General features: G+C 36.6%; 1 protein-coding gene across 2 annotated transcripts in view; it reads right to left on the reverse strand.

The window, feature by feature from the left end:
• Positions 1–1,842: 1,842 nt before the first annotated feature.
• METTL15 (methyltransferase 15, mitochondrial 12S rRNA N4-cytidine) overlaps positions 1,843–27,124 on the reverse strand; it is a 97,505-nt gene continuing 72,223 nt past the window's right edge. For both annotated transcript variants that reach the window (XM_064452830.1, XM_064452829.1), the window contains exons 4-6: positions 12,951–13,142; positions 10,670–10,848; positions 1,843–2,925 (exon numbers count right to left, since the gene is read on the reverse strand). In XM_064452830.1, coding sequence (XP_064308900.1) covers positions 2,480–2,925; positions 10,670–10,848; positions 12,951–13,142 — 817 coding nt within the window. In that variant the 3' untranslated portion in view covers positions 1,843–2,479. The remainder of the gene's footprint in view (positions 2,926–10,669; positions 10,849–12,950; positions 13,143–27,124) is intronic.

Genomic DNA, 27,124 nt, shown 5'->3' on the forward strand with positions numbered 1-27,124 from the left:
TCCAGAGGTCCCTTCCAACCCCTACTGTTCTGTGATTTTATAAATTATATACAATTTGTATCTTGACAGCATGATTTGGTTTTCAGTGACACTAATTTTCCACAACATACCATCTGGTGGAAAATACCTTTCTGATTATGGTAAGCAAATGTTCAGTTTTCCTAACATGTCACATATGCCATGTTAGGAAATTTAAGAAATGGTATGTAGACATGTGCCTTGGAAAGCACATAAAGACCTAATACCCTTCATATAATATAACTCCATCTACTAAATACAAATTAAATGCTTAAAGATACAAGAATACTTTGACTAAATATAACCAGAGTTTTTTCTGGGAAAACCAGAAAATTCTGTTTTCAAGGAAGCAGAGGTTAAAAATTCCAGGACTTTCCATACTAAAAGTTTAAAGCTGAAAGCGAGGAGACCCTGAGAGAAGAGGAATGCTGTAGATCCGCTGCAGAGAAGATCGCCACGACTGAGGCACTGCCATGGCTGTGCAACTCCAACCTGAAGGTAAAGAAAAGTCTCTTATTTTCCCCTAACTGAGGGATTGTATTTACAAAAACTAATACATGGTAGTTCAACTATCATAAGAAACTGTGCCTTTGAAATCAGGTGCGAGAAGAGTGTATTTGAAACATCATTTTAAGCATAAGGAATTTTAATGCTTTCATATAATTTCTGGATACAGATACTTCTGCGGTAACCGGCTGGCCTTTCCCTGAAGTGTGTTCCTGTACAACACGCAGCAGGGCACTACAACTCTTCTAAGCCTATGCTGGAGGCACAATTTTTCCAACCTACAACTGGAGTACATTTCAGTAGGGAATCTTAGCTAAAAATAACATTATTTATATTTAATGTTTGGATGAAAAAATGTCTATTTAAGGTACAGTCTGTTGTCTCTAAGATGTCAACAGTAAGTAATACTATTTGAAGTGGAATGTTTTATTTAATAGCATGTATAATGAAACTAGTGGAAAAATATAGAAATTTCAGAAAAGTATGAAATGCCCATCCTCAGTGAACTGTTATTTCAGATTAGTGATAGATGTTGTTACGTGTATACCTAAGAACATATTACATGACTTAGCTTTACCAAGGGTTTAAACAACATTCAGATAATTCAATATATTGTATCTTATAGACAGTGAACATAAATTTCAATTTGTTTGCTGTGAGGTAATCATATACATCAACATATGGAGGATGCTTGATGAAAATAAAGTCCAGAAAGATCGAGTCAGTTCTCTTTCAGAAGCTAGTGTAGCAATCATTTAGCTCAGAGTCTGAAATTGCTTTTTTTTTTTTCTACCAGCCAAGTTTCAGGTTCACCACAAAGGAAACCCTGCTACCAATTTGATTATACAAATAAGGACTTTTTTTTTTCCTGAAGAGAGAAGTCAGATGTCAAAGAAGTTGAAACTGACACTATTTTCTGATCATTTTTAACGTACAAAGACAGCAAAACAATGGTCTTTAATGATAAAATATAAAACCAAAGTTAAATCCAATTCATATTAACTTATTAAATAATAAATTGTTACATGTTCTAGTACCTAGTATAGCATCCAAATAGGAAACTGGTGCTACAGTGGGCCTTCTATAATATAATTCAGTACTTACCTAAGTAGCACCTCTTAATAAATGATCACCAGCAAAGAAGAATACTTCTTAAGACCCACAATACTCCTTTTTTTGATGGATTAATTATAATTCCATCAACACCTAAAAGTTGTACTGGATCTACACGCAGAAGTTAGGGTCACAGGAAAAAATTCCTCTGATCAAGTACAAATCTGACTGCTTGCCTGCAGTGTCCAAGTGCAAACAGTAGTCTTTTAAGTATCTTTTTTCCCCAAGACATTTATTATTTAGAATCCATAAACATTCAATAACCAGGCGATCACTGAGAAGTGTTCACTTATTTTAAAAAAAGGTAAGAGCCCATTTACAAACTCCTGGATAGACACTACATACCAATACCAACTTATTTAAGAACTAGCTTTTGTCCTACAGGCATTCATGCAACAAGTCAATTGAGATACAGAGACTAACATATCATGAATTCTTAGGTTAGTTTAAACCGACTCTAGACTAAAACAGCCATCTGACTTAGGGGTGTAAAACTCACCGCCATAAAAATGTGGCTGTCTCAACCAGCTACTGAATTTAGACTGTTAATGTCAGGGTTCTGAATTTAATCTAAGAAATACTGTCAATATATCAAGCCTGTAGTATTTATTAAAAAAGAGCATCAAAACCAAAGTTCATCTAATTAGTGACTCACGTTCACCTACATTTATTTTACCTTTTGATGCTCTGCACTACATTCTAGTTAAGAAGCACAAAGGTAAGAAAAAAATGTTGTCTATCAGCCTTCGTTTTATTTTTTCAGTTTGATACTATCTGCCCAGTTTGCCTTCCGGAAAACAAAATTTAAGGAAATCATACAATTATATAATCATGTTTTGTTTTAGACTTTAATAGCAGCTCGTAGCTTGGCCGACCTTCCTCTTGGGTTTGTTTGAATATCCTTGGCCTGGGGTGTGAGAACGTTTCTCTGTATAAAAATCCACTTTGGGTTGGATTTTCCAGGAGGAAATTCTTCTGTATCTTCTTCTTTGGAGCAATTTTTCAGAACCTGTCTTATCTTCTGCCTTGAGCCAAGATTGTACTTTTCTGTCATGTCTATTCCATGAAGAAAACGTTTGATAATACGATCTTCTAGTGAGTGAAAGGAGAGGGCTACAAGGCGACCTCCAGGTTTTAGAAACTTCTCAGCTGTCTTCAGCCCTATGAAGAGTTCATGGAGCTCATCATTTACAAATATTCGCAGGCCTTGAAAAGTTTTGGTAGCAACATGCGTAGGTCTCTGAAGCAAGTCTTTTCGCGCATACAGTGCTGACGCTGGAAAAGCACCTGTCATAAATTTTAAAATGTGTATGTTAATATCTTACTATTTCTACATTGCCATCCCGACATTAATCCACTCATGCATGATGACTTTAAAGGAAAGCTTACTTACAACCGACCCCTGAGTGGTGAGCTTCCTTCTTTATAACATACCTTTATATTCTGCTTTGAATTCATATTTCAGAAAGTAAACCCTATTAAGCTGAGCTGGCTTGCGGTTGAGTGTTGTTTTTTTCCCTAGAATCTTTCATCGAAATTCCTTCCCCAAACACTTCACAAAGTTAAAGTACAAAATGATGGCTGAAACCAAGATAGGGAAAAAATGAATATGGCTAGATAATTCTCACTTTACAGCTCAGTGTAGTCCGTATCAGCTCAGTATTTGTGGTGCTTTTAAAGCAAAAAAAAAAAAAAAAATTAATATACAGTGGACACAATTTTAACTGTTGCCTTCTAGATAATTATGCACTTCTTCCCAGGCACAGATAAGATGAAGAGGATGCCTACCTGGTGATAAGTATCTTTCAATGAATTACTTAAAGCTTAAATGAGGCATCCTCCTTCAGGGATAAAAATTGTTGACCACTAAACCCGTTTCTTCAAATGTTCAGAAAACTACCTTGAGACGTTTAGAAAATGTAGCTGATACTGTTCCTTTTTTCACGTGCCTGGACAGAAGAATGTGTCAAGGTATGAGTTTGCTGGACAAAAAAATGACCAAATTAAATAATTTTTACTAGATGCACAAAACTCCCTCTTCCTTTCTCCAAAATTCTTAGGAGTTATAAAAGGCTCTGTAGAGACTGAAATTTTAATAGAAACTTTAATATATCATTATTTAATGTATTTTAGGCTTGAATCTTCATTATCTGAGTATAGACCAAAAAGCTAGAGAAGCCAGATTTGACAGATCAAAGGTGCTAAAGTGCAGGACTTTTACAAGATCTGTGAAATGTGAGTAAACTTGTGATCTATTATGTAAGTGAGAGCAGGAGTCTGGTAAAGATAAATTGAATGAATAATGCTAGCACGTAACTGGAAAGCATTATTTTTCCAAACAAGAGGGCCCATTAGAGATAAGGCAGTACAGCTGGTATACGTGTATTAAAGTGCAAGTTAATTCCATGCCAGTGCTAATCTATAACATAATAAAGCAATGGATTTGAAGTAAATGCAGTTCATAATCACGTAACTGATATTCTGTGTAGTGGAGTAAAAGAAGGGAACGTGGTACCTCTGAAACAAGGTGACTAAATTCGTATTTACACAGGTGACTGAAAAAAATTGAATGGACATATAATCCAGTACGTTGGGACAAAATAATTTATTAGTGGAATTCCTGAGAGTTTTAAAGGTAAGATTTTACTTATGTCAGAAAACATAAGTGTTTGGCATCACAAACACAAAAGCGATCACCAGTGTTCAGCAAAGGGAGAGGCCAATAATAGGATTTAAAAATTCAGTCATTATTAACAAATTATCATCATGTATGCGATGTATCCAAGATGCATTTCTGCACACTCAATTTTCCCAACTACATTCCCCACCTCCTCTGACTCTAGTGCTACCTGCTCCTGAATTAACTGAAGAGACCCATCGTAGCTGTGGCTGTTTCCTACTCCTACAGTCTGAATCCTTCGAGACAGAAAGTGGCAACTCTCGGATCCTCTGAATCTGAAGGATCAACTCCTCCCAACACAAACTACTGCACAGGAATTTGTGCCTTTAAACTGTTTCACAAAACAGAGTAAACAGAACCAGCCTGCAGGAGCTAGGCTCCTCCATCACTTACAAACTCTACAAAAAGTTACACTAGCTACATAATATAATTTCTGTCTTTGAGAACTCCACGTTCTATACCTTCTATAAATCATAAAAAGAATACATACCCTCGTTGTAGGAGCCACAGAGCCTGTTTTGATGAAAGAGCTGAACTAAAAGGAGAACTCAATATTGCAGAAGGTAGGATGTCCCAAGAAACCGACTGACACCAAGCTGGTACTGCCTGGCACAGTGTATGTTTCAATATTTGTTTACATACCTAAAAATAGATTCTTTGAAAATGGAATCCTTAAAACAGCCATTGACTGCCATGTGCCTGTGAAGAAATCTCTTTATGCATAACAGAGGAATGTGGTGCTGAGCAAAATAAACAATTTTCTTTAAATGGTCAACTAACAGCAACAAACACTAGTATCATACTCAGAAATCTTGAATAGTTATTAAATGAAATGGCAGGGCTTAAAATCAGTATGTCATGTATCCAGAACCACCATAGGACATGCATGTTTCCATAGCATGCACTACATGACTAAACATACATAGAGCTGTATTCTCCGTCAGACCTGTCTAAGGTTTCAGTCACAATAGCATTTTTCATCAATGGAATTTGAAGTTGAAACATCAGATACCTGGGTATCTTTTGAATTCCGTTAAAGAAGCCATGGTCTCTTGAATAAGAAAATACTGGTTTTGTAAAAGATCTCACACAACAAATCTATCTCTTTTTCTAAGACTACTTTTAAAATCATTGAAAAGACACCTCACTCTTCCCCTCCCCCCTTCCAAAACCAAGCCCACAGCTGCCACATTCACTCTATGAGAACAGTGGTAACTGGAATGAAGAAGTGCTGTTCCCTTACAAAACATTAGCTGTAGACAAGCTAGTGGGTTAGAAAAAATGGTGCATTTTTTTCGATTCTACCTGCAATGTTCCTGCCCCTTGCTGAACAACTTTCAGCTGTGACTTGAAGAGCATCGGTTTTATATTTTCAGTTTTGGGCTGTTACTACCCAGAGCTGGTGTTCACCTCTCAAAGCAGATCCAGAATTTTTAACTAGCGTATTTCAGCAGTCGAAGTATTTTCTAAAAATACTGCTGGTTTTCTGGGGATGGTCCGTTTCTGATATTTTGAGAGTACTTCAGCTTCCAAAAGTATCACAGATAAAAATGAAGCCAACCCACAAGAGTACAGCATGTAATTTAGGTACAAACCTGATGTGCTTCTTGATCGTGACCTAACCATAAGAAGAGAAGCCTAGAATGAGATCTTTTGTTTAAATTCCCACAGCCAAACTCACTGGAATTTTAGTAAAATACTGGAATTTTTAACTCCTATGTCACCAAAATATCTTTTACTTATCTGAAAAAACAAGGATGATATAAAGATCTACTACAAAATTGGTTTCGTAAAAATCTAAATAAACATTTCATGCTGGTATGTGGCCAGATTTTTTAGTAGTCTGATCATGACCACTGCTATTGTCCAATTGCAATACTGAATAGATAAACAAAAGAAATTAGATACTCAGGCTACCAGCATGACTAGGACACTAACAGGTCTTTGGAAAGTTCTTCCATTTGTCCTGCTGCCGTTGTCGAGTGCAGTGTCTTCCTACAATAATCTTCTATGACGACTAACTATGACATTAACTTATTACTGTGTATTAATTTATGACACAATGAAGAAAACTAAATTAAGACCTAGATCTAGTCTGTAAGTATAATACAACCTTACATGCCTCAGTTGACAAACAGCACTGCAGGCCATATATAACAGTACAGAATACGATTATTCAGGAAACTGGTAAAGATATGCAGCTGCTTTGCAGCTTTATGCAACCAAAACCCCCCAAACTAAAACCAAAATCAAACCATTTCCAAGTTCAAAGACTAACTGGTCTATCTCCAGAGCCTGGGTTTAACTAATAAATGTAATCTGTGGTGGTGATTTCTGTCACACTGGCCTTCATCCTTTTAGAAAAGGCAGTAGATTTTGATCTATGTTCCAGGGGTGAAAAATTTTCCTACAGCACTCTTAGTCCTCTGGTATAGTTAAATACAAACCTATTTGTACTTTCTGCTAAAGCACAAATCTCTCACCCAGCCCCCTCCAATTACCATGACACTAAAAGAAAATCCTTCCTGGTAACAGGCTGTACAATGTACAAAAATATAAAAAAATCTGTATGGGAAGCTTGTAAAACGAATTTCATTCATAAAAACACCACGCGTCTGGCTGGATGACTGGTTTGAAATCCCAGGGAGAGAAATTATCATTTTTAGTTTTGGGATGCCCTGATGCTACTTACACTTTTAAAAATCTAATAGATTCACATGTTGAAATGTATTGAAATTTTAAAGCTTGTGAATGAAATTAGCAACGTGCTGTGCCTGTCAATATGAACTATTAAAATCCCCAGAGTGTATGAGAGTGGGAGAGTTTAAAAATTAATTCAGATCGTGCACCTGTTTGCAGGAATCCGTCTGTTGAATTAGCATTGCATTTAATAAGTTTCTGTGACGCAACTAATGTCCTTTTGTCTAGGCTCCCTCAGTACAGTGTTAATTCTACCCATCTGAAATTCAGGCAATATTGCAAATTCCAAACCGATAATTAAAGTCTATAAATGTGAACCAATCTGAATGAGACTGGCTTTACCCGTTAAAGTTCTTTTTAAATTTTTCAAAGTTCTTTAATATCTCACCATCAATTCCTTTCAAGTTAAGTCCAAATGATTACATGATCTCAAAATGATTTGGTAATAGCTTATGTACATACATAACACTAAGAAAAATTAAATTTTGAACAAAACCTAATAGATAACAAGGTATATTATCCACTGAAAAGAAATAAGAATAGATTATCAGTTGTAAGGAAAAAGCATATTAAAATTACATTCTAAAAAAATGCTATTTTTAACCAGTTTTCATGCACAATGAGGTAAACCTATTGTTTCCGAAGAGCTCAATGAGCTACAGCAAAGCCATCAGGAAGTGCTTCTTAATCGACTTCCACACATCTGTTCACAGACCTTCAGTTGAGAACTACTGATCTTTAGTATCTACAGAGCATTCATCTTTGCAGACAACTGGGTGAAAACTGTAAACAGTGAGCGGAGTGCGATTGCACTGCACAAACAGATGATGTTCACACGACCGAAGAGAAAACTCCTCCTTTATCCCATGTAAACTGCAGCCTCCATAGCTCACAAAGTTCTCCTTATTTAAATAGATGAGAAGCCTTTTGGACTATATTTAAAAAAAAATCCAAAAAGCCAAACTTTTTTTTAGGGATTTTTGTAAGACCTTATTCATTGGCATGGTATGCAGAGAGACAACTTTCAGGCTTTATGTCAAGAAACAGAAGGAATTACTTTCTTGAATTGGAACAAAGGAGAGCAATAAATCACTTGGCTACCTGAGTTAGCCCCAAGCTGTTGCAAGCAATCTTGACATACAAATCTATTTATATATTTTTTTCCAGCTATACCTTAAAATTATAACTCTTGCTAATACGAACTTCAGATATGTCTGATTGTTCTGTAACTGTTGTAGAGCCGTTTTGTTTGTTTGCTTGCTTTTTAATTGCCTCCTTCACTCTTATCTCCCAATAAATTAGCAATAGCAAAACACGTTGTAACTGTGTGGGGGGTGGTAGCAAAGACCAGAAGTCCAGCATTCTATAAACAGAAATGGCATTTTCCAGTTTCAGGCTAGTGCAAATCTAGATTCACCGGGATTCTGGTTATCAGCTGCACCCTAAGACAAAACTCCAGAGTTCCAGAAAATCTGAAGCCACAGTACTCTATAACACGTGAAAGAAATATGGACTATACATGAACTCTCAGATACTGACAGACAAAGAGACAAATATACCCAGCCTCATTAGCCAGATGTTTTTGCTTGTTTTCTGGCTCCTATACTAGTTAAAAAATTGATCCTGTTCTGGAGATAATCATGCTTGTATGGAGTTTGCAAAATCTAAAATGTAAGGTTTTATTATTCTAGTTAATATTTTATTTTTAAAGGACTTGACATTTAACCAATAGGTCATACATTTTACTCTGTTAAAGTCCCGAATTAGTCAGGGTTTTTTTCGTGCTCTACCACGAAGAGGATCCTGCAGCTGTGGTCTTTGGCACTTTAGCTCTGGCTTACCTCACTAATTTCACAGATACCATTTTGCATAACAATACATATTGATGATAGATGATAAATTAAACAAAATATATTACAGTTGCCAATAATTTTCTTACGGTATAATCAGTTCAAAACCTAGTAAGATCCACCACTATGCTCCTTTACTGGAGGAATCAAATTAAAATTGGAAGAAGTTCTACCCAAACAGGGATCAGCGTGACAGTCCTAAAATTGTTTTAACTACCTGCATACTTCAAAAAAAAAAAAGCACACAAAACACACATATTTACTGTCTTGGCAGATATGTGCCGGATTCATTGTCTTTGGCATGTATACTATCTGATGCATACCTGATCCATGTATCAAGGTGCTCTTCAAATATAGCAGAGAGTTTTAAGTGACAACAAAAAATCCTTCTCATTGTCAGCGAAAGTGACCATTAAATGATGACTCACATGCAACACATTAAACACGAAGGGATCTTCAATCGCTGTCTTATGCAGCAGTATTTTTATTTTCTTAGTTCAAGGTAGTGCACAAAATTATTTCAGAAGTTACCGAGTTGCTTGTTTACAGCCTATAAACACATTACACCTTCAGCACAGCTATATGGTTCCTTCAGTCTCAATAATGGTACTCTGTTTTAATCAACAGCTTTTTGAAAAGCATGAGATACACGTGACGAAAAACTAAATTATTAGTTTGTGATGCTGATGACAATGACTACATTAAAAATGTAACTCTTCAGAAGACTCATACTCTTTTACCTCTTTGTTTTTTTAAGGTTGGTTGCTCCTCACGTTCACGATACCTACAGCAGGGGCTTACAACAGCAAGCGGTGTCTTCAGGTCCTTTAATCATTATCAGCTAAACTTTGGGCCTTGGTTGACTGGACATTTTGCTCAAGTATCCTGACTTACACAAATCCAAACTTTTTAATTTGTTTGTCGGTCATTAAAAGTAAGTCCCTTAAACTTCCAGTTTGAGTAATCTAAATTTTTATAAATACAACATATTTTTAAAAGTCTTCAGGATACTGATACAACATTTAACACTGTTCTTTAGCAAATGTTAAATTTGGAGAGCCATTTTAAATGTCTATATTCAAAGGAGTCAGCAGTTTAGACTTATTTATGACAAGACACAGTAATTTTCCTTTCTTAGTTAAAAAAAAATAATCCAAATATTACATATTATAATGTTAATGAACAGAATTCATGTCTTACATTTTGCTTGAAAATTTTCCCTTGAGAGCACAAACATGAAGGTTCTTGATGTGAGCACAGTTCCTCCCTAACTACATTTTGTTCAGGTTGTTTACAGTGAAGAGCAAGTAAGATGAAGTGTTTCCATAGTCGCTTCAGGCTGATCTAGTTGGCATTCACAAGGTGAAGCAAGCTATGTATTGCTTTACTTTTTACTTCCTGGTTCTTTAAGCAGAAAGAAATGATCTGATTTCATTCGTAACTGGAAACTGCCATGGTACTTCCCCTCAAAGTATTAAAATGTAGAAATTTAAAACTAAGAGGGGTATATGACGTGTCTGATATTTGAAGGCTTATCAATAGCTGGGATAAAGAATTCCCTAGGCTGCTGTCATTCTGTGTTTCAACTTGGTTGGCAAAATGAAAAATCACTTCATGTAAAATCTATTATTAAACTAATGGTCAAAAAGTGGAAGCAAAAAAAAAAAGCGGGGGGAGCTGACATCAGAGCAGAATAGGCAGGATTAGATCCTGCATGATTTCAAGTACAAATAGATCCCTCTGGGACTTTGGGGATTAATATTTTTTCTCCTCAGCCACTGTGAAGAATTAATGAGGGTACCTGCAACAATGCTGGCAAGCTGCTGAGTTCTGGTGATGGGGTATATGCTGCGTGCCTGAACGATGGCTGAAGCGATTTTCTTGGCGTGCCTCTCCTCCCCGTATGTTCTCAGGATGGACGCAAGCGCCTGTTGATCTAAAGCATTCACAACATCAGCAGCAGTGGGCATGTCAGGGTACCTACGCACAAGAAGAGCCAATTAGTTCACTGACGTCAGTTTTCATTGACAAGAGGTGAAGCTTCATAGCATTGAGACAAAGTCAAACTCACACGCTGCATACAAGTGCCTTTGAGGTTTTCAAATAAGAGACAGCAACCCTCTGAAAACAGACATAGCTTGCGCCTTTTAAATCCTTTTTCTGGCTACTTTAAATGGAGTTTCTTCTTTAACATCAATTAGAACAGCTGAAACTTCCAAGTTTTATCATAAACTCCGCTTAATGAAATGACAAGAATACATACATTTCAGTATCATGTTAAAATGGAAACGCTGTGTGACTTTCTATTTAGCCAGCTTTAGAATGTGAACTTGCTCCTTATGGGTTCACTTTAAGTCACCCTGTGTTATATGTTGTTTTCCAGTCAGAACTGATTTCAAGGATCTTTTCTTTCACACCTCCTGCTATGAAAAAAAGTGTTCATGGAAATAATTTAGCTTTCTTTTCACTAAAAGGCATAAGAATTTGTATCCAAATACTGTTTTGGGAGACTAGAAATAACCTAATATGACATATGACAGGAATTATTACAATACAAGCAGCATAAGCCATATATATATATTTTTAAAAAAATCTCTGTCACTTTGCTATTGAAAGAGTTCAAGGTATTTTATGAACATCATATATGGGTTTACTAATAGGAGAAAACATAGAGCCTACTTAATTCTCTTCCACAATGACATGAATGTGCAGAATATTTTTCAGGCATCTATTACTCTCCTGCAGTATCTTACAAAAGATAACAAAACTTAGAAATCAGAGGCAAGTAGTATCATAGCAACAACCGTAGCGTAAGGCTTTTGTTATGCCACAGGTATCCTTTGTTCTTATGCTCCTGTTCCATGTATGCACTCTCATGATGCAAATATAAGCCTGGAGTTCAGATTCTTGAAATCTGAGGGCTGAATCCCAGGAGGATCACGTGAGCTTTTTACAGAAAACTGGAAAAAGCGAACATCATAAAATTTGCTTTGTGAAGACTTAACACTGAAGTGTTAAGATAATTCCTTAGGAACTGAGGCTTCCCATCAGCTCTGTGTGAGCAATGAAAAATCAAATGACATTTCTTAAGACTACGGGTTCATCAAAACACAAAGCAAAAATTTTCATTCTCCCAGTAATCCCTTATGCAATTACTGCCATCATCTATACAACACAGTTCTTTGGTTGTTCATGTAAAAAGCACAATGCTACAGAAATATATAAGCTGTCTGAAGATGAAAATTGATACGTAAGTAGAAATTATCATTCCACCATTAATTTTCAAGCTCTTGAAGGTACTAAACACCAATTCGAATCATTTAAATAGAGGTGATTGATTTAGTAATTGTTAATTTGACAGTTAAGCAAGCCTGGCGTGCCTCCTACATAATGTGAAAGGAAGCTTATAATATTGCTAAGGAAAGCTTACAATAAATCTAGGGGTATGGAAGAGAATATTATACTAGTGTGTTAAAAGCAATGTTGCCATCTGATTTCAATTGGCCAATATCATGAATGGGATTTTATTTATTTATTTTATATTATGTTCCTTCTAAAGAGAAGTAACTGGGTCAGATGGCCATTGCAGAAAAGAGGGAGGTTGCTCCTTTCCTGAGGGAGCAGCTGAACGTGCTCAAGTGAAGGTTCCACAAATAGTAAGTGTGGCAGAAAAGGAAAGAGACTGCAGTAAGGGGCTGTGAGCCTGCAGTTCAAGTTCAGCCTGAGGAACTACAGAAATGACAGGGAGAAGACAGGCCTCAAAGTGAGACGCCCCTGTGACTGTATACCTACCATACGCTCCAAACCCATAAAATCTTAATAGTATAGTTAGCGAAAATGTTACTGTTTTATTACTCATCGCTGGAGCTTTCCTCTTATTTCAAAGAGGGAAAGACAATAACCAGGGTTCTAAGTATTGAGATTAAAAAGAGCTTTGTGGCAAAAGAAAGACAGTATACTCGTTCAAAATTAGTTGTGGTTTGATGACGAGAATTCTTCAGTTTAAGGGGAAATGAAATGCACAGGGGTTGCTAAGCACAAAGTTCTTGAGTTTCAAAGAGAAATATTTTATTAACTGGTACCTGTCACTATCCATCCTCATGTCCAAAGGTCCGTCCTTCTGCAGGGAAAAACCTCTTTCAGGTGTATCAAATTGCATAGAAGAACAGCCAGCATCCAAGAGAACGCCATCTAGAGTCCCTGGCTCAACTCCAGAGGAGATTAACAAAGCCTCTGACTGGCTAAACTGTCCTAGAAGAGCTCGAATCTGTTTCCTGTAAGAAAATAACAAATAAATAGTCTCAATTTTAATTATAGCAGCGCAGTATCTTCCCCTTGTATAGTAGGAATTAGATAGCAGCACTCACTTGTCTCAGAAGCAATAGGGCTATTCCCAAAGTAATAGTTTAAGTACTTTTCATACGTCAGCATTGAAAACTGGTCCAACCCACCCATGAGCAGCTACTTAGGCTTCTTTAACTCTTTACTCCCTTCCTGCTTGATCTCAAAGAAACGGAAACCTGACAAAATTTTCATTTTTTCAACAGGCAGGAATTCAAAGGGACACCTTTCACATGCAGCAGGAATTCCCTGACCGCCGCGGTGCCTGCTGTGCTGAGCAGGGCCTTTAGACAAGCGAGGCCACAGGATGGGAAAGCATGAATGGTTCTTGGACCTAGAGGAGAAGCAGACAAGATGGAACACAACTGTGCAGCCCTGTAGTTAATACTCACCTGCCAGGAACAAAATCCTGGGTTCCTGCCATGGGAAAAACACCTTTCTTTTTAGTGGTATTTGCTGTTTCAAAAATAACTGGGGAAATGAGGGGCACTGGATCATAAGCACGTAAAATACTTCAGTGTAGTTTTGATCCAGGCACCTAATCACTGGAGAGAGTAGAGTTTTACACGCATATTTGTGCTTAGCATTCTTCTTTCTTACATTTAAGGTGCTTCTTGCTTAACATTCCCATACTGGGAAGGGAAAGTGGCATGGCAAGGGATAAGACGACATACCTCTGAGGTGCCCAACTCTTTCCTCGGTGTCTAAACCTGGAATTCTGATTCTTGTTTATATACAAAGTGGCCTAGAAGTAAATAATTTATTTTACCTATCTGTCAAAATCTCACTGAATTTCATAATGATTTAGAAAGACCAACCAACGTGTTGCTGCATTTTTAAGCAGTACCTGCAAAACACAAAATATAAAGAAGCCACTGCCTCCACATCTGAGTTGTTTCACACTGAGGACAGTCACCATTGGAATGATCTCCCCAGGGAAGGGGTTGACTTGGCCACGTCGGACACCTTCAAGAGTCGTCTGGACAGGGTGCTGGGCCATCTTGTCTAGGCTGTGCTCTTCCTAGAGAGGTTGGACTAGATGATCCCTGAGGTCCCTTCCAACCTGAGATTCTGTGTGATTACAATTTGGATAACTGCTCCTCAGCACCATGGATTAGCATTCAAATTATTACAAGGTCCACTAGATTAACTCATATCTTTGTGTCAAAGTTCCATGGGCAGCAGTGAATGGATGGAGAGAGCAAATCCCTTAACTGTTTCATCTACAAAAGGGCAGCTGCCTGTATATCTTTCGACACTTCAGCATTATAGTAATTTTGAAAACAAACAAATGGAAAAAAAAACCCAAACAAAAAACCACACAAAAACCAGCCCCACAACGACTCAAAACCTTTTTCAAAATATCAGCTAATCCTTCCTTCAGTTCAGTTTAACATCACGAAAACTGGCACTATGGCATAATTTAGTCAAGCCCAGTGTCTACAGTTTAAAATAATGTATGAACAGGGAATCAGAACCTTTTCTGCACCCATCCAATTGGAGTGAGAAAATGCTGCTGGGTTTGCGGGGCGGGAAGAGAGAGAAAAAGCTCTATTAGAAGGAAGAAGTTATGAATGCAACCATATGGAAGAACATTTAGCTACACAATGGTATCCTCATTAAAGCAGAATGAATCAACCTATTCAACAGCACAAAAACTGGGAAATACCTTGAATGAACATATTTCATGAGGGATATCATGATCACACATACGCATTTCTGAACTGATTACTGTCCAGCACATAATTAAATACAACTATTCAGCTTAACAAGAACTGACAGTTCCTGAAAAGCACAATGATCCATGGAGCGTATTTAAACCAATTTAAGCTATGTAGTTATAGCTCTGGAATTATATTTCCCCTCAATATAATGAGAGGAGTTTTCTTGAAAATCTGTACCACTTTGTCCAGCTGGGAAGTGTTTTTAACTTTACAACTTGCGCAAAGGAATGAACTTCAAAATTCTGTATGTGGGAGATGAAAATAAATGAGATCTGGAAAAAACTATAAATTGCCATTGTCTAACTCCTCCTACAGACAGTAACCCACACCATGAACTAGTGCTGCACTGTGCTACCAACCAACCTGAAGAGTATTTTGAACTATATTTATAACCCGCTTAATGAAACATAATCAAATTTCTAGCAAGTCCTAAGTATGCTGATGGCTAAGGTGTTTGGGACAGCAGCCTTTCATTTGTGGTCCGCCAACCCCTTGTGATTAGGAAAAGGTAATTAAAAAGAAGTATATTTGAAGTAAGTTGAAATTTACTCTTTGGCAGAGAGATGCTTCAGCTGGAAAATATTTTGGAGTTTGCAAATAAAAGAAGATTGAAAAAGAATTAGATTGACATTTTGATGTCAGCCTTTCAGCTGTGTGAAATTAGAGCCTCTGTATAACTGTTTGTTATACACTGCATTTTGTGTATCAATAGTGGATATAGGTGCCTTGGTGAATATAAATCTTTCTTAAAAATAGATGCATTTAATGAGATTACACTGACTATATTAAAACGTCCAGGCCAGTTCGCTGAAATCCTGTTTCTTTGTGGACTAGAAAAAACAATTTTAAGCATGTTGGGTATCTCATACATTTCAATTAATCAAACCAAGTACACAGCTATGAAACATTTGTTACCTTATGAAAAAAATACAAATATCAACTCCTTTTTTGATAGAATAGTAATGATGATGATAGTGATGACAAAGACTAATCTACTAGATTATGAGCTTGACACATTTATTTAACGAAAAATATTTTACCAAGCATTCAGAAGCATTTACCAGAACATAATAAAACTCTTCCCTTGTCTACTATTCTTTATGCGTATGTTCAAATAATAACTGCCTGTTACATGCATGATTTTCACTAAAAATGCTTAATTTAGCCTCAATTCCTTCTGCCTTCAGGGTTTCGTTTAGATAATCTGTAATTCCTGCTTCCCGATAAATAATACAAGCTGAGTACGCTAAGCTAAAAATGTTCATTTCCTATAGTCACATGCCTTCTGCTCTCCCCAGGTAAGTAAAAATTCTTTTTGCTTTCTTTTTCAGTATTCTGATGTTTTCTTTGGGCACTTGAAGATTTACGTTCCATGACTGTACTTAGCTAGTGTCAAAAGCTGTCTATTACCCTTTCTGTCTTAATACATTGCAAAATTAGTACTTAGTGGAAAAAGCAGGAAAGGTAAACCAGGGAACATCCCTAAATACCAAACAAAACAGCCAAGCTTATAGTTCAAAAGTGCCTGAGAAGAGAGCGCATATCAAAACGTTACAGACAAAGACTAAATGGGGGCTTTAGGCGGGTCTTGGGGACACCATCAAAAACTGTTAAGCCTATAAAGGGTCACACAGAGAACATTTTAATAGTTTTAGGTGGTCTTTGAAGGTGACAATGTAACTAAATCCAATTGTCTTGCTTAAGAGAAAATATTTAAACTTAGTAGTTGAACAGCACTTTATATATTCAGAATATTTTAGAAACGTAAAACAACTATGAAGAGCTTTTAGCCCCTCCCTTATAAATGGAGAAGTAAGATTGTCAGGATTTAATACTGAATGACTTGAAGATACCTATGTAGAAAGCAAAGACAGTTTCAGATATGGCTAGTATTTCAAAAAAGCAGACAATACCTGTCATGTGTTTAGCGCTCATTTGGCACGTGTGTGTGTGCGGTAACAGCATGGTAATTTTTGATAAATTCCCAACCACTACAGACAAGCAACCTCTAACTTCTCAAAATAATCGACATGCTCACTCCCTCTTTATTAATTTTGAGAGTCTCCAAGAAAAAAGTATTCAAGATTTTAAAAGAACACAGGGAACATGGACAATCTAGCCTATTTTAAAAATAATAAAAAGTTATTTCAGCTGCTACACATATTGTTGGGGCCTTAATAGATTTTTATTGCGCAACAACCTCAAGAGCTTGCAGAATTCTTGTACTGTTTGCTACAGTTGGAAAATAACACAGAAGCTTGGGTTCAGAACCCTTTGTTCAGGTCATAGCACAATATTTTATTATATTATACTATGACAAAATGCATAGTGATTCTGATAGATGGCATTGGATCCACACTTCTCAATTATATGAAAGAGCAGAATGAGAAAGAGTTTGAAGTCTCCTAATGTATTTCAGGCTCTTCTGCTTTCAGTTAACCTCTGGTATTCTACCACGCTTTACAAACATATTTCTTTTCTATTTTACTCAGCTGAGAGGGATGTGCACAGAAAAAGCAAAGCATGAATATAGCCTCTACAAAATAAACAGAGAAAATCTTTCCCTTATCTAGCTTCTCTCCGTTGTCACAGAGGTTGCTGTGACATCAATCATTCAAGTAATTTCACAGAAAAGTGCGATTATGCTTTCATGGTGCTTCAGCATCTTTTATGCGTGTATAACAATACTTACTCTTGATCTTTCACCATTGGTCCCTTAAGAATTCTATGTATGAACACATAGCAAGTTGGGAAGTGATGATCTCTTGTCAATAGTGAAAACTACCTTCTACTCAACCAGAATAAATGGTTTCTTTGAGAGAACTGGAAAAAAGAGTTTTCCAGTGACCTCTTGCCAATGCACATCAAGCAAGGAGTCTCATCTAGTGCTTTGTTTGATTCAGTAACTCCACTGAGACTGCCAATGTGTGCCAATTAGCACCAGCTGATAATGAGGATATTGGTGCAGTCCTGGTTTGATGCCATTACTCACTTCACCTAGGCCACTCAGCAGCTGTCAGATAGCTGTGACTTTCGCTCATGGCTACGCTGGGCTGGGCACACCTAGAAGCAAACCACAAAGTACTCCACTCAAATTCCTGGAACTTTCAGCATCCTACCTGTGGGTATTACTCTGCCTCAGTGCAACACCACTCTCAAAAAAATGTATCTAAATATTCTGTAAAAAATTTTAAATGACCTTTGACAAATGGGAAATTGGGATGGTTTTCATGGTAGCAAAAAGAAAAGCTAAAAATAAAAACTACATCATCTATCAACTTATAAATGAACCTTGTCATTACATTCCTAGCTTTATAAAAAATTAATTATAGCTCTAGAAAAAGCCCATTTATCTATTTGAGAACTGATGGTTCAGTCTAGGATAGGTTTTGTGCTACAAAATTACACAACTAAATCTCAGCCACTGATTAACAAAGACCTGAAAACAGGAAGAAACGTATGTGAAAAGCAACTTCCGTAGAACCAAATAAGGTCATATTTCCTAAGTTGAGAGCTTTAATAATAATTTTTTTCCATGTGTTAAGATCACAGAAATGTCATTGTAAGTATTGATGAATTGGTAAATATTTACGTACCACGTACTCCCACTTAAGAAGAGGGAACACTTAAACATATGCATACATTCTAAAAGTTAAATACTTCTTGCCATATAACTGACACATCACACCAAAAAAAGCCCCAACCCCCGCCCTTCTGTATTAACCTGTAGAACACTGAACATCTTACACTGTCAGGACTACTATCCCAAAATCAAAAATGCTCACCTTTCTCTGCCTCCTCTTGTCAACTGCCCGTCTTCTCTCTTACACAAACCCTTTCGAAACGTGTTATTTTCCTGCTTTAATTGTTCTGCAGCTTCCAGCAAAACTTCCTCTCCTTCCTACTCCGCTACAGATTCTGTAAAACGATGCTGTCCTTTGCTCCTTGTGTCTCATTGACTCCAAGCACCAAACACTAACAACCTCTCAAGCACACTTGTAAGAAGTTTCGGGATGCCTCAGAAGAGATTGCTCATTATTGTAAGGTTCATTTTTACTTATATAAAAAGCATTAATTCCATTATTCTGTCCACTAACACAAACGCAATTTCAGTAAAAAATTAGTGTTCTAAATTGAACGAACTATAAACACTGTTTCAATTAAAGGAAAATATATAATTATTTAATCAAAACCACAGATGTCAAAGATCACTTCCATAGAGTACATCAGAAATCTTACCATATTAAACATCTTTCATAGCAGGTATGCTCAACCCCATCATAAACAAATATGAAAATTTAAGTTCCTAATGAACAATGTTCCTCTCTGGCTAAATTAACAAGTTAAGGAGGTAATTTCTTCCTGGGCAAATGGAAGACTAATGGAGTAAGACTAGTGATTATTGTGGCAAATTTCAAAATTACCTGCCTCACCAAAATTTGTGAAAATGTATTTTTAAGTTTCCTAAGTAACACAAAGTTTTGCTGAGTAATAAGAGCAAATTATATTATTTTATGCAATTTGCAGCTAGCCAAAGTTAAAACCTTTGTTATAAAATACCTTACATTGTTATGTATGCCACCTTTATTACATAATATACATCAAATATGTAACATGCTGTCATCATTCAGCTGTGCCAAGAAAACCAAGCCATTAGAATGATTTGCTTTTCATTCATGAGACCTGACAGCTCAAAGGATAAGACACCACTCATCAGAAGAATCACAAATATTTGTCTGACTTTACGTTGCCCCAGCTGGGGATTTTAGTTTGAGGTATATGTTAGGTAGCATTCACAGCAAAAGGACAGTCTGGTTTTACAAGGTCCAGCAGACATAATGCAAGAACAGCCGAACACCTGTATCATCATCCCAGGTCTACCAAGCATTCTTTGTGACCCTCAGCTTTATTAACGCAGATCTTAACTTTAAGGCTGACCAGCTTCCTTTATACTTCTGGCTCTTTTTGTACTGGATTGCATTCCCCGTCCTGTTCTCACGCAACCTTCAGGGAACACAGTGCAAAGACAGACAACCGGAGCACAGAACAGTTTGCTGGGCAAACGGGCGAATCAAGTAGCAAAGCCACCAGATACACTTCCAAAAATGCTCACTTTTCCGTGGTCAGAGAAATGAAAGAGTTGAGGCTATAAAAAATGGAGGCAAGTCACAGAAGGATTATGGTCTCTATTAACGCAGGAATGCCCCGCTACAGCACTTGAGCATGCTTTTGGTTTTACAAGCACAGCCACTGTGGTTCTAGCGCCATTCAGCCACGAGGGGAAGCAGACGGGCTATCGCATAGTCCTAAAGCAAGAAGAGACTTACGCAGAATTTCCACAGCCAATGAAACCGCACCACCCTGTCAGACCCAGTATGTACACATACATCAGTGAATCTGCAGTATTTCAGATCTCCTAGGAACCAATATTACTTTGACAATTACTGCAAGAAGTTTTGATGGTCTTGCAGCCTTTCTGCTGAGAGTTTGCATGATCACTTTTTAAGGGTGAAGTTCACCTCATTATTCAAGTTCTATTTCTAAATTATTTTTCAGTATAAGGAAAGGTAGTAAAGCAACTTCCTTTGGAGTTGATAAATCTTATGCATTATTTCCTTATTCTTTCTATACTAGTGACTTAAAAGATATCTTTATACCTGATCTAGTTGAAGACGTTCCTGTTCATTGCAGGGAGGGCTGGACTGGATGACCTTTAAAAGGTCCCTTCCAAACGAACTATTCTATGATTCCCCAACAACCCACACATAAATTTATACTTTCATTAAAGATACAATTGTGCTTCATTGAACTCAAAATAAATGTTGCTACTGGCCTTAGAAGGAAGACCAGTTCTGTTTAATTCAGTTGCCAAAACTCTGTAGAATAGAGAAAGAAATTCTGGATATATACCAGCAAGTTGAAAAGTACAGATTGACATCAGAAATGGAACAGCTGTGTATAAACATCTTTCAGCCCATGAACATAAAAATACTAAAATCTGTAGCAGCAATCATTGCAGATATATTTTTCAACACGCATGGAGCAAGCGGATCACATCATCTTTTTCCCAGCGTTAATGCCCAATCTCAGAGAAATCTGAAATTTTATTCAGGGTTTCAGACTGGAGACAAGGCGCACAAACAAATTTATCAGTCAGTCAGATTTACTGATCACCTATGTAAAATGATCAAAATATCATACATGAAACTTTATGGAACTTGTCCCTCCTGTATGTGAAGTGAACAAAAACGTGTACTTTCTCTACTAACTGCTTTCCCTCCCTGCAACAGTTTGGTTTGTCCTGTCTAAATATGTTTTTACCTTATCTAAATCAGTAATTAACAATTCTCTGCATAACATGGATATTAATGAAGAAGGGATTTTTACACATAATAGAATCTCAGATCAAGTAAATGATTTTTCTAGCAAAGAAAGTTAAATCCTTAGTGTCGCGTACTTTCTTCTCTAAACCCATAATTTCAGAAATACATGATAATCTGTTCATAAACAGGGGATTATGAAGAAAGTCCAACACAATCTTGTAGTCAGTTTCCAAGATTAGAATATAGCTATCCAACTTCCAAGGGTACTCATTCATTAGCTGAATAAAAGGTTTAATTTATTGATATATTTATCTGCATATAAAGCATGAAGTTAACAGAATGTACGCTCATGATTTAAAAAGCAACATGCAATGAACTGTCAAAAGGCTACTCCTACCTACACCCACATGCTCAATTTTTAAAAAATGACTCCTATTACAATTTGATTTACATTTTGTAACTTTGTTATAAAAACGCAGACATACAGCATATAAAAAGTATCTCTTCTTCCTCCCTGCAGAACCGTGTAATGAATGTAGCTACTGTTAAATTTTCTTTAGCTAACAGAGCAAATTAACAAAATACTTTTCCACATCATAAATTCCGGCACTCTGAAGTGCTCTATTCATGGAGAGAGCTCGCTCAAGATTGTGCATAATTGTTGCTTTGACAGACCTGCTGCTACTGATACTTGGAATATATTTGCATAGCCTTTGCCATGTTAACAAAATCTGAGTCTAGCCCTCGAGACTCAGTGGCAATAGTATGACATAATAAATGGAAGAACAATTTGAGCCACAGAAGCTTTTTTTCTTTTCTTAATTATGCAGCAGCTGACAGTATTGGAGTGGCCTGATAAAGCCCTACAGGATTTTTATTTCCTTTGACAAACTATTTCTTTGTTTGACACAGTAGTTAAACCTTAGAACACTAAGGATGAATATACCTGGCATCAAGAATTTATTACAAATAAGTACCTTTGTCTTCCCTCCTGTCATTCTTATCTAAGCTATCTCATATAAGAGCATGTCTGCGTTCCTAATTGACTCCCACCTCACATGTTAAACTGTCTGCCCATCACTTGGACAGTGTCACTATATGCACTATATGCTCCTAATTGTTGGAAGGAGAAATATGAGGAGTAGAACACAAGAGGAATGCAAATAACAGCAGAAGTGAAGTAGGGGCATCACTCCGAAATTACAGAAGCCACAAAGCTTTGCTCTTCCACATCTTTGCTTGTACCAGGTCTTATGCTTTGTGACACAAGGGAACAAGAACTCTCTATAAAATTAGAAATACAAGCATATCATGGGTTTAAATAACATGCTAACATTCACTCTTCAATTCTCTATTCTTTTCCTAATAGTTTTTAGCGTGCTCTTCTAACCACCAGTGAACACCAAGCATTAAATTTTCATAGAACTGCGTATTATAAGCCCACTAATGACTGGTCAGCTTGTAGCCCATCACTACATAAGTAAACATATATGTTTTTTGCCACACGTCACTTTACACTTAATTACATGTCTTTTCACCCGCCTGCCCTGTAAGGTTTTGCATTCTTCATAATGAGCTTTCATTTTTGCCGCATTAGGTAACTTAGCCTAAACAACAATCATCAGTGATTATGCCACCAAATCACTGCCTTATTTAGATCGTTTACGAACAAACAGGTTGTGTACCCTACTCACATATCCTTATGGCACTTCACTGGTGAGCTCGTCGCATTGAGATGAGATCAGTGTGACCCTTATAGCTCGGCAGAAAAAGCTACACCAGAAGACCTCTTTGCTTCTACCCATTCTTTACACAAAATGGTTACTTTACCTTGTTAAATTGTACTTGTCACTTCTGAATTTACAAACTCTCTGAAAATATACACTCTTCTGTCCTAAATTACAAAGCACTTAAAACCAAAATTAAATCTGTGTTTACTTCTCATAACATTGCTCTCCATTTTTGGAAAGAAAATAATGTAATTAATCCTACTAAACATTATAAGGTTTATATGTATATTTATAAGGGAGTATCTTACTGGTTTGTCAAATCAAAACCTTAAAGTCAGGATTTGCAAATACGTTATCTGAAAAGTTAGGAACATCCCCCCAAAATAACAGACTCTTAGTTACACTGGTAAGTGTTAAATTATGAAGACCTACTGAAGTTATACAAAAGAATGGAAGATTCACAACTGTAAGAATGCTTCTGATTTAAAATGCTGTCTTAAAACACAGTTTGGCAGCAATTCACTTTCCCAGTGACCTTGACCTTTTTGCTAATTTAAAAATTTAAATTCGAGAACACAATCATAAAAATAAAACTAGTTTGTTTAGGAACCATTAACATCTTGTGGCTCTGTAGACACCACCTGGTTAGCATCTACGTAGAATCTTAGAGGCAATTCCACATCAAATTCTAATTCTGTTATCTCATTTATGAAATATCGTGTAATAAAATCTGGCGAATTTAGCTGCATTTCACTAGTGTCCATCATTTCTGACAATCAATGTTTCGGTATTGACATTTTTACTTCATACAACTCATGAGATGCTGCATTCAGATGGACTTCCCTCCTACACAATGAACATCCAGAAACTGCACAAATTATCTTTTAAATACAGAAAACAAGAATAATTAAAGTTTTTGGTGAAACACCCTAATTTCAACCAGTTATATGTTTTTTATGTACAGAGAGTACAAGCACAGTCTAGTTACTTGCCACCGCAGAGGACAACATAAAGTCTGCAGTTGTAAGTATTTGGAAAAATAAGATAATATTTAATTGAATAATGTTCGGTCCTGAAAGTACACACGCAGTTTTAAATTACTGTTCACTTTCTCTCTACTGGGAAAAATATATCCAATCGAGATTCATTAAAAAAAATAAAAAAAGCCCCACTTGTGAAACCAAAAGACATCTAGAGGTAAAACAAAACAGTGAGTCACCTCCACCAAGTGTAAAAGGTAACTGAACTGCTACACATAATCAACACAATCTGATTTTTTCAAACAGCCAAAAAGAACAGCTTAAGTTAAAAAGATACCACATAGAAGAAATAATGTGGAAGTATACAAATGTGACTGCCAGGCTACCCGAACAGAAGCTGTTGCGTAAGTCCATTTAAACTGTCATGAAACACGATCATTAAACACCCATAAGCAAAAAAGCATTTGTAGTCAAGTTTCTATTAACCTAGAAGAGGCGATGTCAATCTAGTTAAATCTGTTGCAAGTACCCCGGTAAAGGATGACAAAGCTCCTAAAGAAATGGCCAAAGACAAATGCTATGAGTTGAACAGCGTCACACGTGAAATCATTTTCTGAGGTGCCAGAAAAACACCCTTGCATGAGCTGGAAGCTCATCGTCTGGGCATAACCATGAGGAAAAGGAACACAAAGTTTTATTTGACCATTAAATGAACCATAAACAGTAGCGAGAACACAGCCATGAAAAAGGAAATAAAATCCTAGGACATACAAAAGTCAGAAGTCTTTTCGTTAGGAACAGAACAGTATTAACGCCAAGACTTCATCCGGAGTATTGTATGCTGTTACGGGACCCTCATCTAAGAGAGAGCAACTCAAAGTGGAACTGGCACAGACAGGCTCTAACAGGATGACTAGAAGAAATGAGAGCTATTATTATGAGATGAAAGTATTAAAAAAACCCCAAACTTGTTTCGCATACAAAAAGGAAGGCCAAGAATAGATGTTAATATTCTCCACCAAGTATTTTAAATGCCAGGGAGAGAAAAGAGCTAATAGATATTAATCAACTATTAGTTAATTTTATTCAACTAAAATTAAATTAGGTAACTACTTTAACCGGAAATTTAAAGAAAGTTTCATATAATGAAAAATTAGACTCTAGAATAGCTGGTGCACTGTATATAGAACTCCTAATTACTTTTAAGATAGAGCATAGTGAAGGAGATTAAATTATGCAATGGCTTGTAATATCAGGCAATTGGATTCAATGATCTAGAAGTCTCTCACAGCATATTTATATTTGAACAGCTATTGTAATTCTCCATTGTAAAGTTCACACCAGAAAATGTTTACTTAAACTTATCCTGACATATACGCATTACACTTTTTACATGCATATAAACATACTCCAACCGAAGAATAACTAACCCTTAGATATAAACGATTCACTTTATTTTTAGAAGAACCTAAACTGAATGCATAAATACAACATTGGCACTGAAAAGGCTTCTTTCCCATAGTCATTACTTGGGATTTTTGAAGCAAATATAACACCAGTATTGACTGAAAATTGCTATTTTCTGACAACAAACTCTAAAAAGACAGTGCTCTCAGATAAAATGATTTTCAGCCTTTTTAAATTCAGAAGAAGAGAAAGCAACTCCCAAACGCATTTGCTGCTAGAAAGGAATGATTAGGATCCCAAGGTCAACAAGGTTTGATCATTACTGAAGGAAAAGTTCAGTATTTTTCCATAGAGAGTGATAAAATAGCCTGAAGGCATTAATGTAATGTGGTATAAAAGGAGAGTTCTGCAATACTTAAAAAAAATATCCAAAGCCCAAACCCAACTTACTCCAATGGTATTTTAACTATATTTCTTTCTCTCCAAAGGAGAACTGGCTTAATCTGAAAAGAACATTTTAACATTCTGCTCCATAGCTTGGGACTTTGTAGGCTGTATTTCTCTATGTTTAGGAGCAAGTTCTCCACCTGTTTTGCTTAGTAGCCGATTCCCTAGTTAAACTAGTACTTTCTTTTGTACTACCTGCTTTATTAGAGGCTGAGACCTTATAAGTAAAATAATCACCGGTAGTTTCCACGTGAAGCTGAACCACCCCTTTGATTGCTAGAAAATAGAGAGCACCATGATCTTGACAGGCTTCGTAAGGCAAGTACAGTCTGCTTAGGCATTTATTTAAACTGAAGTTTTCCAACAGTGGAATTATGCAAGAATCCATTTGGCCCACAAATGTCTAGACTCTTATGTAGAACCTTTTTCTGGGGCGTCATCTTTTTACCTGAGAATCTCAGAATCAGAGAATAATTTGTCAAAAGAGACCTCCAGAGGTCTTCTAGTCCAAGTCCCTGCTCAATGCAGGTCTAATTGGACGAGGTTGCTCAAGGCCAGGTCTAGTTGAGCCTTGAACACCTCCAAAGATAGAGATTCCACCAGCTCTCCAGGCAACCTGTTCCAGTACTACTACCCTATGGCAATTTTCTTTCCCCCCTAATATCTAATTGGAATTTCCTGCCTTTTAACTTGTGTCCCAGAAACTCCAAAGGACTCCAGCTATATGGCAGCCCTTCGGGCAGGCGAAAAGCTTTAGTGCAAATTGTTCATAAAGTTGGTAAAGGGTTCTAAATTATTTAAGTCTCCAAGAACACTACAGATCACTGATCCTGTTTTAAATTTTTTTTTCCAGCATTATAAACTTCAAAGTAAGATAAAGCAACCATGTCTTTAGTCCAATTGATCCAGTCCATTCTATGATTCAATTATGATAAAAGGGTAGTTTGACACACCTCCAGAACATCAATCCTTGGTGTGTTTTGTCAAAGTTAAACGATTAGTCCTGAATCATTTACATATTTACTTCAAGCAGGTTCATTTTCCATTCCACATCAGGGAAAAAGAGTTAAAGTTTTTGATGTTGGATCCTTGGCAAGATATTACATAGTCGCTCATCATTACCTGATGACATGAAAAATTTAAGAATTGAACTGCAAATACAGGCCGGTTTACAGCTCAGTATTTTTGCACATTCTCAGAATAACTGATTTTTCACTTATGATATAGTTTCTCTTTGGAAATGTCAGTAAATGGAGTTTCATTGCTCTCCATTTGCTACAATACTCTTTTAGCAGAAACAATTC

This window comes from Phalacrocorax carbo, chromosome 5, assembly GCF_963921805.1.
Source record: "Phalacrocorax carbo chromosome 5, bPhaCar2.1, whole genome shotgun sequence".
NCBI lineage: Eukaryota > Metazoa > Chordata > Aves > Suliformes > Phalacrocoracidae > Phalacrocorax > Phalacrocorax carbo.